This window comes from Megalopta genalis, unplaced genomic scaffold (genome assembly GCF_051020955.1).
Source record: "Megalopta genalis isolate 19385.01 unplaced genomic scaffold, iyMegGena1_principal scaffold0046, whole genome shotgun sequence".
Lineage (NCBI taxonomy): Eukaryota > Metazoa > Arthropoda > Insecta > Hymenoptera > Halictidae > Megalopta > Megalopta genalis.
In genome coordinates, this window is record NW_027476115.1 from 297,301 (window position 1) to 311,879 (window position 14,579).

Here is a 14,579-nt window from a genome sequence, read left to right on the forward strand (position 1 = left end):
TGCGTACGCACTTCACTTGCTACACTCGGCCATTCCTGCAAATTCTCTAGACCCCGAAGTGAACTCTTCATAAGGCTTCATGTAATAAACTGCGGTTGTCGTGATGCTTGATCCTTCGCGAATCACTCCTCTTCATATCTATTCCGTCCAATAAACCTAGACACTTTATAAGGTCCTAAAAACTTCTTATGGATCTTCAACCCCGTGCCGAATTGCGTACGCTTTATTGCAATTAGATCGCCTTGCTTACATAATTTCGCTTTCTTACAACTACGATTATAATTACGTCGATTTTCTTCTTGAAGTTTTAACTAATTTGCTTTCGCTGTCTTTTTTAATTCTTCATGGTCATCTAGATATTGTGCTATCGCTTCCTTTTGTATTAATTGTAACATAGTGACATTCTCGCGCTGCTTCATTTTTATATCGAATATAACTACAAAAGGCGATGTATCTATACTACGCTGATAAATACTATTAATTCCTCTCTGTACTTATTAATTCCTCTTTGTGTCTATTTAAAGCTTAGCTAAAACAAATAATAATGCTTTTGATCCTTTCGACTTGACCGTTTCCTTTTCGAACACCTGTAATCATCAAAATGTGTTCGATCTATCGTACCTCGGTCTGTAATTATACGTGTCGTGTTACCGAATGTTTTTTGTTCTACGACTTTTCTTCGACTCTGTGGCATATAACCAAACAAACTTGGAGAATCCGTCTACTATAACTAAAATATGCTTGTACATTTTACTCGTCGTTGTCATTGGTCCTATGTGATCTATGTGATATGTTTCGAGAGGTCTGTTCCCCTTTGGAATCGGCTATAACTGACCTCTCTTCCGTCTCTTACGTTCCGTTAAAATGCATGGTATACTATAACCGATAACCTTTTCTATCTTTTCAACTACTTTACGCACACAAAAATACCCATTCTCGTGAATCTTTTAATTATATTCGCTTACGTGCTTATTGGTACGACTATTACGCTTTTATTATTTACGGGCTTCATTAAAATATTATTTTTTATTAAGTAATTTTCGTAAGGCTCTCTTTCTAACACACGCCTAATCTTTCCTCTTCTTCTTGTTTTTTCCTGATATTTTATAACAATGTATCTTCGATGCACAAAACTGGAAAACAACTGAGCACATCCGCGAGGCATAATTTTTCTCCTGCGCGGTGCTCAACTTCAAAGTCGAATTCTTCTAACAATAGCGTCCACCTTGCGACCTTTGGTGATAGATCTTTCTTTTTAAGCGTCTTTTGAAATGACTAACAATCTGTAACTAATTTAAATCCAACACCTAACAAGTAAACAAATTTCTCTTTTTTCTTGACCATTTCCTCAAATTTCTTAAATGCATCTTCTCTACCGATACCTGGGATAACAAGGACATCCATGTAAGTTAATACCATTTTACTTCTTACTAGATTGCCAAATACCTCATCGACAAATTGTAGGGAACTGGTAGGACTAGTGCACTATCCAAAAGGCGTCTTAAGGAATTCAAATTGTCCGTCTGGAGTAACGAATGATGTGAACTGTTGACTATCGTGCGCGATCTTAAAACTAGATTGCCCAAGGAAGTCATTTTGACTGCTTTTTAATTTTAATTAGAAAAAAAATTATGTATATAATGATACAATTTCTTAGAATTTTGTGACTGTTTGTACAACATGTAAATGCGTTTATTAATAATTGTAGTTACCTCCCCCTCCTCCTTCATTTCCGGTATATATATGTAGGACGCCGCGAGCGCGATGAGAAAAAACAAAGGAAGGCGATCGGCGGTAACGCAGAGAGGATCGCCGAAGCGATCCTCAGTTGTGATCGGTCGTAGCTCCGGTAAAGAGCGAGTCACTGTATTTCGTTTTTTTTCTATTAATAAAGTTGCTTTTTCGTTATAAAGGTATTGCGATATTGCGGGAGTCAATCACTAAAACCCGATCCTACAAGTGGGGACTCGTCCTGGGATCGAAGTGAATTGACGACAGATAATATCGTAAAAGTTATACGGTATCGAAATCGTTAAATGCAATATAAGTTGTGTTGCAAAAGTCGAAAGTGACGAATTTCGGTAAGAAGAATAGCGATAAGCGTGTGGAATATTTGTGTGAGGCGATGGAGAAGAGAAGCGATATGGTTGAAACGCGTAGTACAACGTCAGAAGAGATAGACGATATTCTCGATCAAACGATGGTGAACTTCGCAAAAGAGAAGTGGAAAGACGCAAGCGGAGAAACGACCGATGCACTCACAGAAGACAGAATAAAGAAAATGAAAGTGGATCAGCTGAAACGTGAATTAATGAAGTTAAACATAAAACCCATTGGTAAAAAAGAGGAATTGAGGAACATACTAATAAACCAATTACAAAGGAACACAGCGGAAAAAGTTTCCGACAGCGAGGAGGCGGATAGCGACGTTTCAGATGAAGATGCCTATGCATCTAGCAAGGGCGCGACGAGGACAGCAAGACACAAAAGTAAAGAGTGGACACGCAAGCAACGTGCTACACGTGGCGTTAAATTTATGATAAAAGATGTTGACGAAAGTCTAGCGTACTTTACGGGAGACGATAGACTGCCAATTGAAAAATGGATCGCAGACTTTGAGGAATTGAGCACATTATTGGAATGGAACGATGTGCAGATGCTACTGTATGATAAACGTATGCTGAAAGGTTTGGCCAAACAGTTCGTAACGTACGAAACGGGTTTAACTTCATGGAAGATATTAAAGAAAAGATTAAAACATGAGTTTGAGACCGAAGTGAATAGTGCCATAGTTCGCGCGCAGCTTACAAAGCGAAGAAGAAGACAAAACGAAAGCGCACGGCAATACATCGGTGCCCTGCAAGAAATAGCAAGCCAAGGAAACGTGGAGGACGAAGCACTAATAGAACACATCATCAACGGAATACAGGACGAAGGAATGAACAAAACAATGTTGTATGGTGCATGTTCGTTACACGAAATGAGGAAACGTTTGGAACTCTTCGACAGAAGGAAAGAAAAGATGATGGGAAACAAGAAGCCCCGTTTATCAAAAAAGCAGAAATAGAGAAAAAGAAAATACCTCATGGCAAATACGGCAAGACTCACTGTTGCGGATGTGGTTCGATAGATCATGAGTATTCAAACTGCCCAGACAAAGCAAAAGGACTAAAATGTTTTAATTGTAACAATTTTGGTCACATTGCACCAAATTGTCCCGAAGGAAAGAAATCGAAGCAAAGTGGGGCGAAGGTGAACTCTATACAATGTAACGGCGGCGAACTCAGAGTGAGCATTGACAATGTAACGTGTTGCGCATTAGTGGACACAGGTAGTGAAGTAAGCCTTATTCGAAAAGATCTTTTTGACAAAATAGGCAAAGTGCGGCTAAACGAAACCTCGCGCACGCTCACGGGATTCGGTAACGCGCGAATTATCCCGATCGGGCGATTTGACGCGAAACTGGTTATTGACGAGGGCGAACACATGACCACCATGTTGGTGGTTCCGCGAGAATCCATGATATCGGAAGTGATACTAGGACGTGATTTTTTAAATCGAGTGGAACTATGCATTAATAAGGGGCTGATAACGGTGAAAACAGCAGGCGACAATAAAAGTGAAAGCTATACCGAACACAGTGAAATGAATAAGAGAGACTCTAACGTGGATAAAGACATTATTGACTTATTATCAATAAATTTTATCGGAAAAGATGAGTTAAGTGCGTACACTTCCTACGCCGATAAGATAAAGACCGTAGTTTCAAACTATAAGCCCGCTGAGATTGTGAAGACAGCAGTCGAGACCAAGATCGTATTACGAAACCAGGATCCCATCTACTCTCGTCCGAGACGATTATCGCCGAAAGAGAAGGACGTCCTGTCCGAACAAATCAAGGAATGGTTGCAGAGCAATGTGATTCATCCCAGCATCAGCGAATACACAAGTCCGGTAGTAATCGTACCGAAGAAAAACGGCGAGTATCGCGTCTGCGTCGATTATCGCAAGATAAATAAATAGATAGTTAGGGATAGATTTCCGATGCCGCTTATAGAAGATAGTTTGGATGCGTTAGCGGGTGCTCGGGTATTCTCGGTGATTGATTTGAGGAATGGTTTTTTTCACGTACCAGTAGAAAAGGAAAGTCAGAAATATACGTCATTCGTGACTCCGTGTAAAGTTGTTCTCACATACATGGACGATCTGATCGTACCTGGCGTTGATAATGAAGATTCATTTCAGAAGCTGGTTCAAACGTTGAAAGTCGCGGAAGAAAATGGTTTGGATATTAATTGGAAAAAGTCCACATTTCTGCAGAAACGCGTAGAACATCTCGGCTACGAAATAGAAGATGGATTCGTATATCCATCGCCAGCGAAAATCAAAGCAGTACAATATTTTCCAACTCCTTCATCTAGGAAACAAATTCAGAGTTTTTTAGGACTCACAGGATACTTCCGAAAGTTTATTCGCGATTATGCCAAAATAGCCCGCCCTTTATCAGATTTACTAAAGGACAACGTTAAATTTAGTTTCAGCATAGAACAGCTAAGATCGTTTGAAATGTTAAAAGCAGCTAATAAACCGACATTGCGAATTTATAATCCTACGGCAATTACAGAATTGCATACCGACGCAAGTAAAGACGGATTCGGTGCAATATTGTTGCAAAAAGACGTTGACGAGAAACATTTTCATCCAGTTTATTTCATGAGTAGGAAGACTTCGGATGCGGAGAGAAATTATCACTCCTATGAACTCGAAATTTTAGCTGTTATTAAAGCCGTACAAAAGTTTAGGGTATATTTATTAGGAATAAAGTTCAAGTTAGTTACCGACTGCGATGCATTGCGTAAGACTTTGCACAAGTTCGATCTATCGCCAAAGATTGCGAGATGGGCATTAATTCTAGAAGAATTTGATTACGAAGTCGAGCACCGCCCAGGCTCACAGTAGCCTCATGTAGATGCATTAAGTCGTTACCCAGTTTTAATAGTAGAAGATGCTGTATTAGCGTTAGTGCGTAAGAAACAAGATGAAGATGAACGTATTCGTGTGATGAAGCAAGTGTTACGAACGGAACCTTACGAAAATTATGTTATAGAAAACAGCGTGTTAATGAAATAAATAAATAACAAAACAGTTATCGTTCTACCAGCCAGTATGGTTACAGAAATTATTAGAAAAGTACATGAAAATGGACATTTTGGAATAAAAAAGATGACGGAGCGAATAAAAGACGAGTATTACATACCTAATTTAGAAGCTAAGCTCGAGAAGTTTATTAGTTGTTGCGTTCCGTGTATTTTAGCAGAGAGAAAGAAAGGGAAAGCCGAGGGTGAACTGACACCGATTCCAAAGGGAGATCGATCGTTATCGACTTATCATATCGACCATTTAGGACCAATGACAAGCACAAGTAAAGCGTATAAGTATATTTTTGTAATACTCGATGGCTTCTCCAAATTTGCGTGGCTTTATCCAACAAAAACAACCAATACAAAAGAAGTATTAGATAAGTTAGAAAATCAACAGAAAATATTTGGTAATCCGACGCGTATAATTTCGGATCGCGTTGCGGCTTTTACATCAGCCGACTTTAAGCAGTATTGTGACAAGGAAGACATTGAACATATTCTCGTTACAACGGGTGTTCCACGCGGAAATGGACAGGTCGAAAGGGTAAACAGAATAGTTATACCAGTATTGACGAAACTATGTTTAAATAATTCGGATAAGTGGTATCGCATGGTAGACCGTGTACAGCGTAGCATAAATACTACTTATCAGCGAAGTATCGGCATGTCCCCGTTTGAATTAATGTTCGGAACAAAAATGCGACAAGCGGAGGATATACGAATTTTTGATATAATACAGCAAGAAGTAGTGGATAATTTTGATAACGAACGTAACGAGTTAAGGATCAATGCGAAGAAGAACTTGTTAAAAATACAAGAAGAGAATCGACGGGTGTACAATAAGAAACGTAAAGCGCCAACAAAGTATGTGGTAGGCGATTTAGACGTAATTAAAAAGACTCAGTACGATCCTGGCTCTAAATTGAAAGCGAAATTTGTCGGGCCATATCGAGTGTCCGGAGTCAGACGTAATGATAGGTACGAGGTCATCCATGTAGGAGGCAGCGAAAGGTCTCGTATCACCACAACTGCGGTTGACTGTATGAAGCTGTATGATGTGAACTCTTCGGAGGACGAAGAGTATGCAGGAATGGCCGAGTGTAGGACGCTGCAAGCGCGATGAGAAAAAACAAAGGAAGGCGATCGGCGGTAACGCAGAGAGGATCGCCGAAGCGATCCTCAGTTGTGATCGGTCGTAGCTCCGGGAAAGAGCGAGTCACTGTATTTCGTTTTTTTTCTATTAATAAAGTTGCTTTTTCGTTATAAAGGTATTGCGATATTGCGGGAGTCAATCACTAAAACCCGATCCTACATATATGTTATACCTATATTGCCCAAAAGCAGTCGTTTTGACTGCTTGGGAAATTTAAAATAATCAAATGACTCTTATTATTGAATTGAGTAAATTTCGTACATGACCAGTTCGGCTCTGTATTGAAATAACATTTTTCATATTTTTCGATTACTGTTACATGATAACATACAAGTACATGATAAATTGTCGATTTGGGCGTATATTAGATAAGTTGCAGTTGCTCAATAAGCTAAATTAGTACTTGTTATTCGTATCTTTATGCAGTGGTACTTGTTCTGACAAGTTGTTTATTTTATATCATTTACGCCCTAAATTCATGAAAGAAATGTCGAATAGAAATGAGTTATTGGAAAAGCTAACGAACATAAGTGAAGAGTGCTCCGATATAGAATTAGATGGAATAAATTCTGAACTACAATCTGAAGATGAAACGGTTCATATGCAAAGTGAAACATCTGAAACTGAAAATAACGATGAAGAGTCGATCACCAATGATAAAAATGAAAGCGTCATCAATATGCCCAGGAAAAGGTGTAGAGTGCTAAGTAGTTCAGACTCTGATGAAGAAACTGAAAACACCTTTCAGGAGACCGAAACAGCTGGCGATGGTACTTGTGTGGTCAAAATTTGACGAACGTGGTATTTCTGGAAGGTTACCATCTACTTGTATTTTCAAGGGTGTGAAAGGGCCAACAGGCTACGCAAAGAGGAACATTATGGCAGATAATCTTATCAGTGCATTCTCGTTGATAATAGATAACCATATTATCAAACATATAAGAAAGTGCACAGAAGAAGAAGGTAGTCGAATTTTGAGGAACGATTGGACAACATCATTACCGGAAATACATGCATTTATTGAGATTTTATATGCTCGTGGAGCTTACGAGGCAAAAAATTTAAAATTGAGTTATTTATGGTCAGCAAATTGGGGTTCCGAATTTTTTAGAAAAACTATGGCTAGAGAAAAGTTCAAGCAAATTCTACGATTTATTCGTTTTGACAAAAGAACCGAAAGAAGTAGGCGCCTACAAACAAATAAATTTGCCTTGATTTCGAAAATATGGGATAAGTTCATTGAAAATAGTCAAGCTTGCTATCAACCAGGACAAAATATAACAGTTGACGAGCAATTATTTCCTTCAAAGGCCAGGTGCCTAATAAATATGCCTAATAAACCCAAGAAATTTGGTATCAAATTCTAGCTTGCATCAGATGTTCATAGCAAATATATTTTGAATGGTTTTCCTTATTTGGGGAAAGATGAACAACGACTATCGTCAATGCTTCTGAGTGAACACGTTGTTCTGAAACTTGTCGAGCCATATACAAGGTGTGGAAGAAATATTACGACCGATAACTTTTCCACTAGCATGTCACTCGCGACAAAATTATTGGCCAAAAAAACACAACTCTAATTGGAACTATTAGAGGAAACAAAAGAGAACTACCAAAAGCAGCCAAACAAACGAAGGATAACATGCCTCGTTCTTCTACTCTGCTATATAAATCAGAGAATTGTGTTCTTACAATATATAAAAGCAAACCAAATAAAAGAGTAGCTGTTCTATTTTATAACAGCATAAAATTTGGAGTTGATATGGCGGATCAAATGGTCAGAAAATATACAGTAAAAGCTAATTCTCGTAGATGACCCCTCCAAATATTTTTCAATATTTTAGATTTAGCTGCTATAAATGCTTGGATTCTTCACAAAGAAACGACAGGAATACAAATACAACGAAAAGAGTTCTTGTTTCAATTAGCAGAACAGCTTTCCACCGAATACAGAGCTGCAAGACAGAAAAATTCACCAGAACATGAAGACCCACAAAGATCAGCTGCAACATCATTAAATGCAACTCATTCTAACAAACGCCAAATTTGTCAAGTACGACTTTGCCACAACAACAAAACAAGTAATATATGTGAAAAATGTCAAAAGTATGTTTGCGGAAGATGTACACATAAAAGATGTACACTTTTATTTGCATAAAATGTACAAATAATAATGCATAAATTATATTTTTTCCAAGTGACGTAAATTTTGTTTATTGTTAATATTTACTAATAACCTGTTATATAACTGTAAATAATATAAAAAAATATAAAAAATTAATTTTAAACAAATTTCTTTACACATTAGTTATTCTTTCACAATGCAGTCATTTTGACTGTTTTTGTGCAATACATATATAAAGGGTATTCCATGATTATGTTAACACCCGGAAATGGGGACTATCTGAGATTATTTGTAGTAATTTTTTCCTTAGCGAAAATGCAATCTGCGGCTTTGTTTACGAGTTATTAACGAAAAACAGTGATCAATGAGAGGCGAGCGCGGGAACTCCAACGTGATCGAGCCAGCGAGTGGAACCATGCTTCGCTCCGGATTGCGACGGAAGGAAGGAACTACGCACAGGCTCCGTGTCAAGTCACGGAACGTGAACTTTCCAATTTTTTTTAATTACGTAACAGTGATAATTTTACCAAAAAGACCGTTCATCCTTATTTCAGAAGAATATGTACTAATTTTTCGGACCCGAAATAATAAGTAGTTTAACCGTGAGAGCCGTTTTAATTTTCTGGTATGCATTGCACCTCATGTGAGCCATGTGAAATTTTTATACGATGTGTACAATGATGATTAACAATAAGTAACTCCGTGGAAGTACATAAATAATTAAAGAACTTAAAGGATTCGTTTGTTTGAGAAATGTGAAAAATAGTATTAATAAAAATATCTTCCATTTAGTTCACTCCATGATCGGAAATATGTGTTAGGAGAATAGCGCATTGACCTTGTATAATGTATGATGGACTGCATAGCTCATCTATAAACGAGAATGACGAACAGAACCATATCTCCGGGCAGGTTATTCTAACGTTCACTTTCACTACACTATCACAAAACATTGGCGTGTCTGTTTCTGGTAAGAACGGGACCAGATTCACTCTTCATGATTAGCAAACCAGAGTGCTTTTATATGAGAGCTAGAGCGCAAATTTTATGCAACAATGTTATAAAAGTTTTAAAGGACGAAATAAGTTTCCGTTTAATTATTTAACTTTGTTATAATTTGTCTCGTTCAACGTTCACTGGGTATTGTATAGAAAAGTTCACGTAATACCTATCTCATTGTCATTTATCTACGATCACGTGTTGTCTAAATGTTGCAATGTGTTTCAAAATATTGTAAATGAAGTCAGGGATTTTCGTATCACTCTCACGATGGAACCAATTAGCAGAAAGTGACCACTGAGAGCTGATCTGCGCTGTTTCGAATGACAATTATTGGGACATCTTTGATTGGAGGGGGTACAATCTGGTAATTCTATTTATTTCCGACAGTAACGCTAAGATCGCTTTAAAAATGTTCTTTTATACAATTAAGTTTAAAGACCAACAAAGTGCAACAAGAAATTGAACGAACCGAAAATGATATGTTTAAACTTTTAGACAAAATCTCTATCGATCGAGGGAAGACGCAATTCACGTATAGATCAATTTTGAAGATACATAACGTGAAAATAGAGGACTCCAATTATCCAGTAAAATGTGCATTATGCGAAAACGTGTTCCGACATGGCAATCTTTCCGAAATGATTTCATTGATATGAATGTGTCGACCTGTATAAAGTGATATGAAGAACACGTTGACGAACTTACCGCTCTAACATTGTCCTCCAACAATTTTCCTACACTGTCGATAAGCTCCGTGAAACTCGGGCGTAGAGAAGGCTTAGCCTTCCAACACTGGCACATTATGTCGTACCTAGAAATGAAAAGTAAAGGATGAGTTATCGATTACAAATTACACTGTACGTACGATCGACTCGTCAGTCGTAAATTACGATTACTCGTAATCGTAATCGTAATTAACATGCTGAAAAGATTTGAAAACTTACATTCGGCATAGGGAGGAAGAACCACAAATGATGTAAAGCAGCTCGAAATTCTGTAGGTACTCGATGAGATGCCTTTATTAACATATGTTTTGAAATTCAGAAATCTTTAATCTGGTAGTTATATTATAATATATTATATATTATATTTTATATATTTTTATATTATATTATATATCTTGTCAAACAAATGTCAACTCGATCAAAAATTTCCAGAAATGTTTCAGGAAGTAATAAGTGGCTTTTTGCATGCAAATTTTGAAAACTCGGTAATTTAACTTGTTTTCGAATATAATTGAAAAAGAACTGTTCCGATTCCTTTCCAAATCAAATATCTTGAGCCAATCTACACTTCAAGGGTGGCATATTCTTACTGCTCCAATCTGTAACCTTCGATCAACTTCTGATACACTGTTTCCGCTTCCATTCTCAGATACGGAGTCTCAGCCAGGGCAAGAAACTCCCACAGAACTATGCCCTTGTTAATTTAGTTAAGTGCATTTAATGTGATTTCAAATACCTAATTATAATTTTAAATTGGCTGAACTGTGCAACAATTCGTTCTTTATAGAAATTAAAGCACATTAGCTAATCTGCATAACATTTTGAAATTCAACACTGACAGTGTTATTTGCTAAATATCGGATGTTCATTTACAACCACATGAGATGGATTCTTCGTCATAGAATTGTTAATAAATAAAAGAAAGCATATAAGAAAAATAATATTAATGAACCTGTTAATGCTGCGAAGATAGGCAAGTCTAGTCGATAGATCGAGATCGATACTGAGATCTAATTTACCAGTAGCTGGATTGATCTGATTGATAAAGCTGTTTCTATACCTCAATAAGTAATTATGCAAATTTCCAAATCGGCAGAATTCTACGATTACTAACAATTCACCTGGAGAATCAACAGAAATCACTTAAATAGACATGAAATTTACTTAAAAGATAAACAAACGAATTTACAATATCATAATTGATTTTGATTGTTGTAAAAAAAAATTCAGTGAATAGAATTGAACAAAAGTAATTTTGAATTCGCAAGAAATTTACAACTCCTCTAGCAGCATCAATCAACAAACTTTGAGAAGCCAAATAAAATAGTTATAGTAAATAAATAATTAAAAAAGTGTCTTTAAGTGATCATTAATAAGCATCACATGAATATATGCACATGCTTTGATACTCGGTGCAAATTTATGTGAAAAATGGTACTTTTGTTCCTAGCGTATCCTAAATTAATTAGTAGGTAAAAGACATACGTTTCAAGATATTTTTTGTACAAGCGCCAAAAAGGTTGACAACATTCAGATGTTTGCCAAGATGTACCATGATCTTGAGTTCGCTGGCAAGTGCAGAGATATACATGAGATTGGGAGCACGGCGGATCATTTTCACCGCTACAGTAGTAACCGCCTCACCATCGCAAATGCCCAGAGCTTCCGCTTTCAAAACTACACCGAATGCGCCGCTTCCCAAGTGTTTTCCTGTAGATTACGTAGTTATTTACTGAAAATTATTAGCACAACCTACTCCGTTGATCTAACATTTTTATTAGTTTTTCAACATACGGCAGATGCCATCCAGAAGCCATTTTTCTAATCACGGAAAAAAGATCGAACTTTGAAGTGTACGAAATGATTTCTGAGCCAACTGTAAAAACTACATATTATAGGAATTTGGGTAAAATAAGATGAACTCCAGCCGCTGATTTTTTAAATATAAGTCGATGAAAAGCGACTGCGAATTGTTTCTATCCTCACTATATGGTTCTCGTCGGCTTTTTACAAAGTGTCCACTTTGGAAGGTTCTTCAAGCTTCCAGAAAGTTAATTTTTGTACGACTTATCTCCTGCGACGAGAAACATAAGGCGATGGTTATCGCAGGTACTTAACGTATCTCCTACCTCAGTACATATATCGCCTTGCAATGGTTATTTCTTAATTACGGTTGTTTTTTTAGAGTTTCCACAGTATGACGATATATTTTTATATAACATTCAAACTATTTCAACATATTCAAACAATATTTAAATAAAGCAGATTTAACACACCAACATCATCAAACTTATTCTTATTTAATTTGAAAGTTATACGTCTGAGAACGAATTTTAGTAATAGAACAAAATTACATAGTAAAAAAACACTTTATTTCAGGAAAAATGTCGAGGAAAGATTTTTAATCGAAGCTTACCTAATTTCAACTTTTCTCTGGGAAATTCCTATTTCTTATCATAAGGGAGGAGATCTGCCTGATCGTCTACTGTCAAGTCCGGATTCAAACTCTCGACAGCTCCTTTCTCGAAATGCGTAAGACCAGCCTCCATTAATTCCTTTCTCATTTTCTGCAACATCATAAAAATGGATGAGATTGTTGTACAATCAAATTGCATGGTGTAATACCACAAACCGAAATTACCCTATCACGGCGAATCCTCATGGCGACGTAGATCACCAGGATCAGAACGAGCACTACTAACATAACAACTAAAATAATCAGACCTATAGGTCGGTTACTTACAATTCCGAACCCTGTTAATTAAAACACGCGTAAAGTAAATTTTCTTATTCTACACGTCAACACTACACAATTTAACAAATTACCTTTTATCGTTATTCGTTGAGAAACTTTTACTTTCCCATTTCGATTCTCCGTCCGACACACGTACTCGCCGCTGTCGACTTCCAATGGATATTCCAGTTAAATTTTTTGGGAGTTATTGGAAAACTTATACTTTTCGTTATTAATTACCAACTGTGTTCCGTCCTGGAAAAATTATGTCAATTTTTAATAACTTGCATCAAAATAAATTTCCGAATATGATAAAACAATAAAATAGTAAATAACATAGACAGTAAAATATTGCTCTGATTTAGAAATATAATATGTAGGAGTTTGACATATTTCTGACTTGTGTTTATAAGATCTAGGAGAGAATGTGTTGTCGATCGGCTGGGATAGTTTGATTGGTTAAAACAATAGTCCGGAAAATGAAATATCCGGGTTCGGATTCCGGTTCCGTTCTGTAAAACAATATTATCTTATTATTTTATTACTTACAAAATATGTTCGGTTAGTTGGATACGTGAAGAAAATGTAAGAGTTGCCAGAGCAATGTAGACGCAGAGGCTCGCCGTCTTTTATAATAATCTGGTCAGTTGTCGATGATATATTTGGTTTTAGGGCTGTTGAGTCTGGAAGAAGATTATTCGGTCAATAACGAAACATAATAATTCTCACAATTCGTCTAATAAATGAAATAAATAAATAAGATTCGACTGAGACGATAATTGGTTTATACATATATACGATTACTTAATTCAATTCAAACTTATAGATCGAAGTGAATATTACAGTTATTTTATCAATGATATTATCTTAACAATGTCATTATATCGTGGTTAATCAATATTTAGATCATATATATATTTTTTTGCTTGGTTTATAATCTACACTGATCTATCTAAATAATGTAACAGTTAACCACGCAACGATACGAATAGTGATACAATTTACTGGACGTCCGCGTTCTTAAGTTGCCTCATAAATCCCTGGAAATGAATTACGTTTATTGGAAATGGGTGCAAAATGAAACGTAATCTGGTACTGTTACTGGTACATTCAGTAAAGAAACTGTCTTTATGTTACGGCACGTGAAGAAGCTCAGTACTGAACGAATCTTTAGCAGCGTCTGACTTTGGAACCCCGTAGATAAAAATTGTGGTTACCTCCATCTCTGATCTTGTTATGCTTGGACTCCACAGCCTTGAGATCATGAATCAACACGTTGTATAATTTCATATGTTTATTTAAAAGGCGATTCTGAGAACATTTATCTGTTTTTGCTCTCGGACAAAGAGTTCATTATGATGGTTATGTATTGATAATCCAATAGCGTTCTTATTTCGCGAATAAAGATACAGCGAAAGTCTAGAAATGTGTCAAAAGTTTCACCGTTTATCCCGAACCAGTTGTACTATCTCGATCTTAATCGTTCCTATACTAATATAAGAAGAGAATTTTTACTTCTTGTATCGTTTTACTACATTCCATTCGTTGACTTTGCTAACGGGAGATTGGAGTCTTCTTTGAGTATAGAAAATTGAAAAACATTCTGATTTGGTAATCTATGAAATCTGCATCACAAATAATGCTTGCATTTTATGAAAAATTTTCAAAACTCCTTTCGGATGTCAGAAAAATATTCAAG

General features: G+C 36.5%; 1 protein-coding gene across 1 annotated transcript; it reads right to left on the reverse strand.

Moving 5' to 3' along the window:
• Window positions 1–9,598: 9,598 nt before the first annotated feature.
• LOC143261257 (mast/stem cell growth factor receptor Kit-like) lies at window positions 9,599–11,963 on the reverse strand. Its single transcript, XM_076527841.1, has 7 exons — window positions 11,903–11,963; window positions 11,632–11,856; window positions 11,099–11,267; window positions 10,946–10,955; window positions 10,737–10,840; window positions 10,127–10,232; window positions 9,599–9,727 (listed from the first exon to the last, which is right to left on the reverse strand). The coding sequence occupies exons 1-7, from the start codon at window positions 11,961–11,963 to the stop codon at window positions 9,599–9,601; spliced, it is 804 nt and encodes a 267-aa protein (XP_076383956.1).
• Window positions 11,964–14,579: the final 2,616 nt, after the last annotated feature.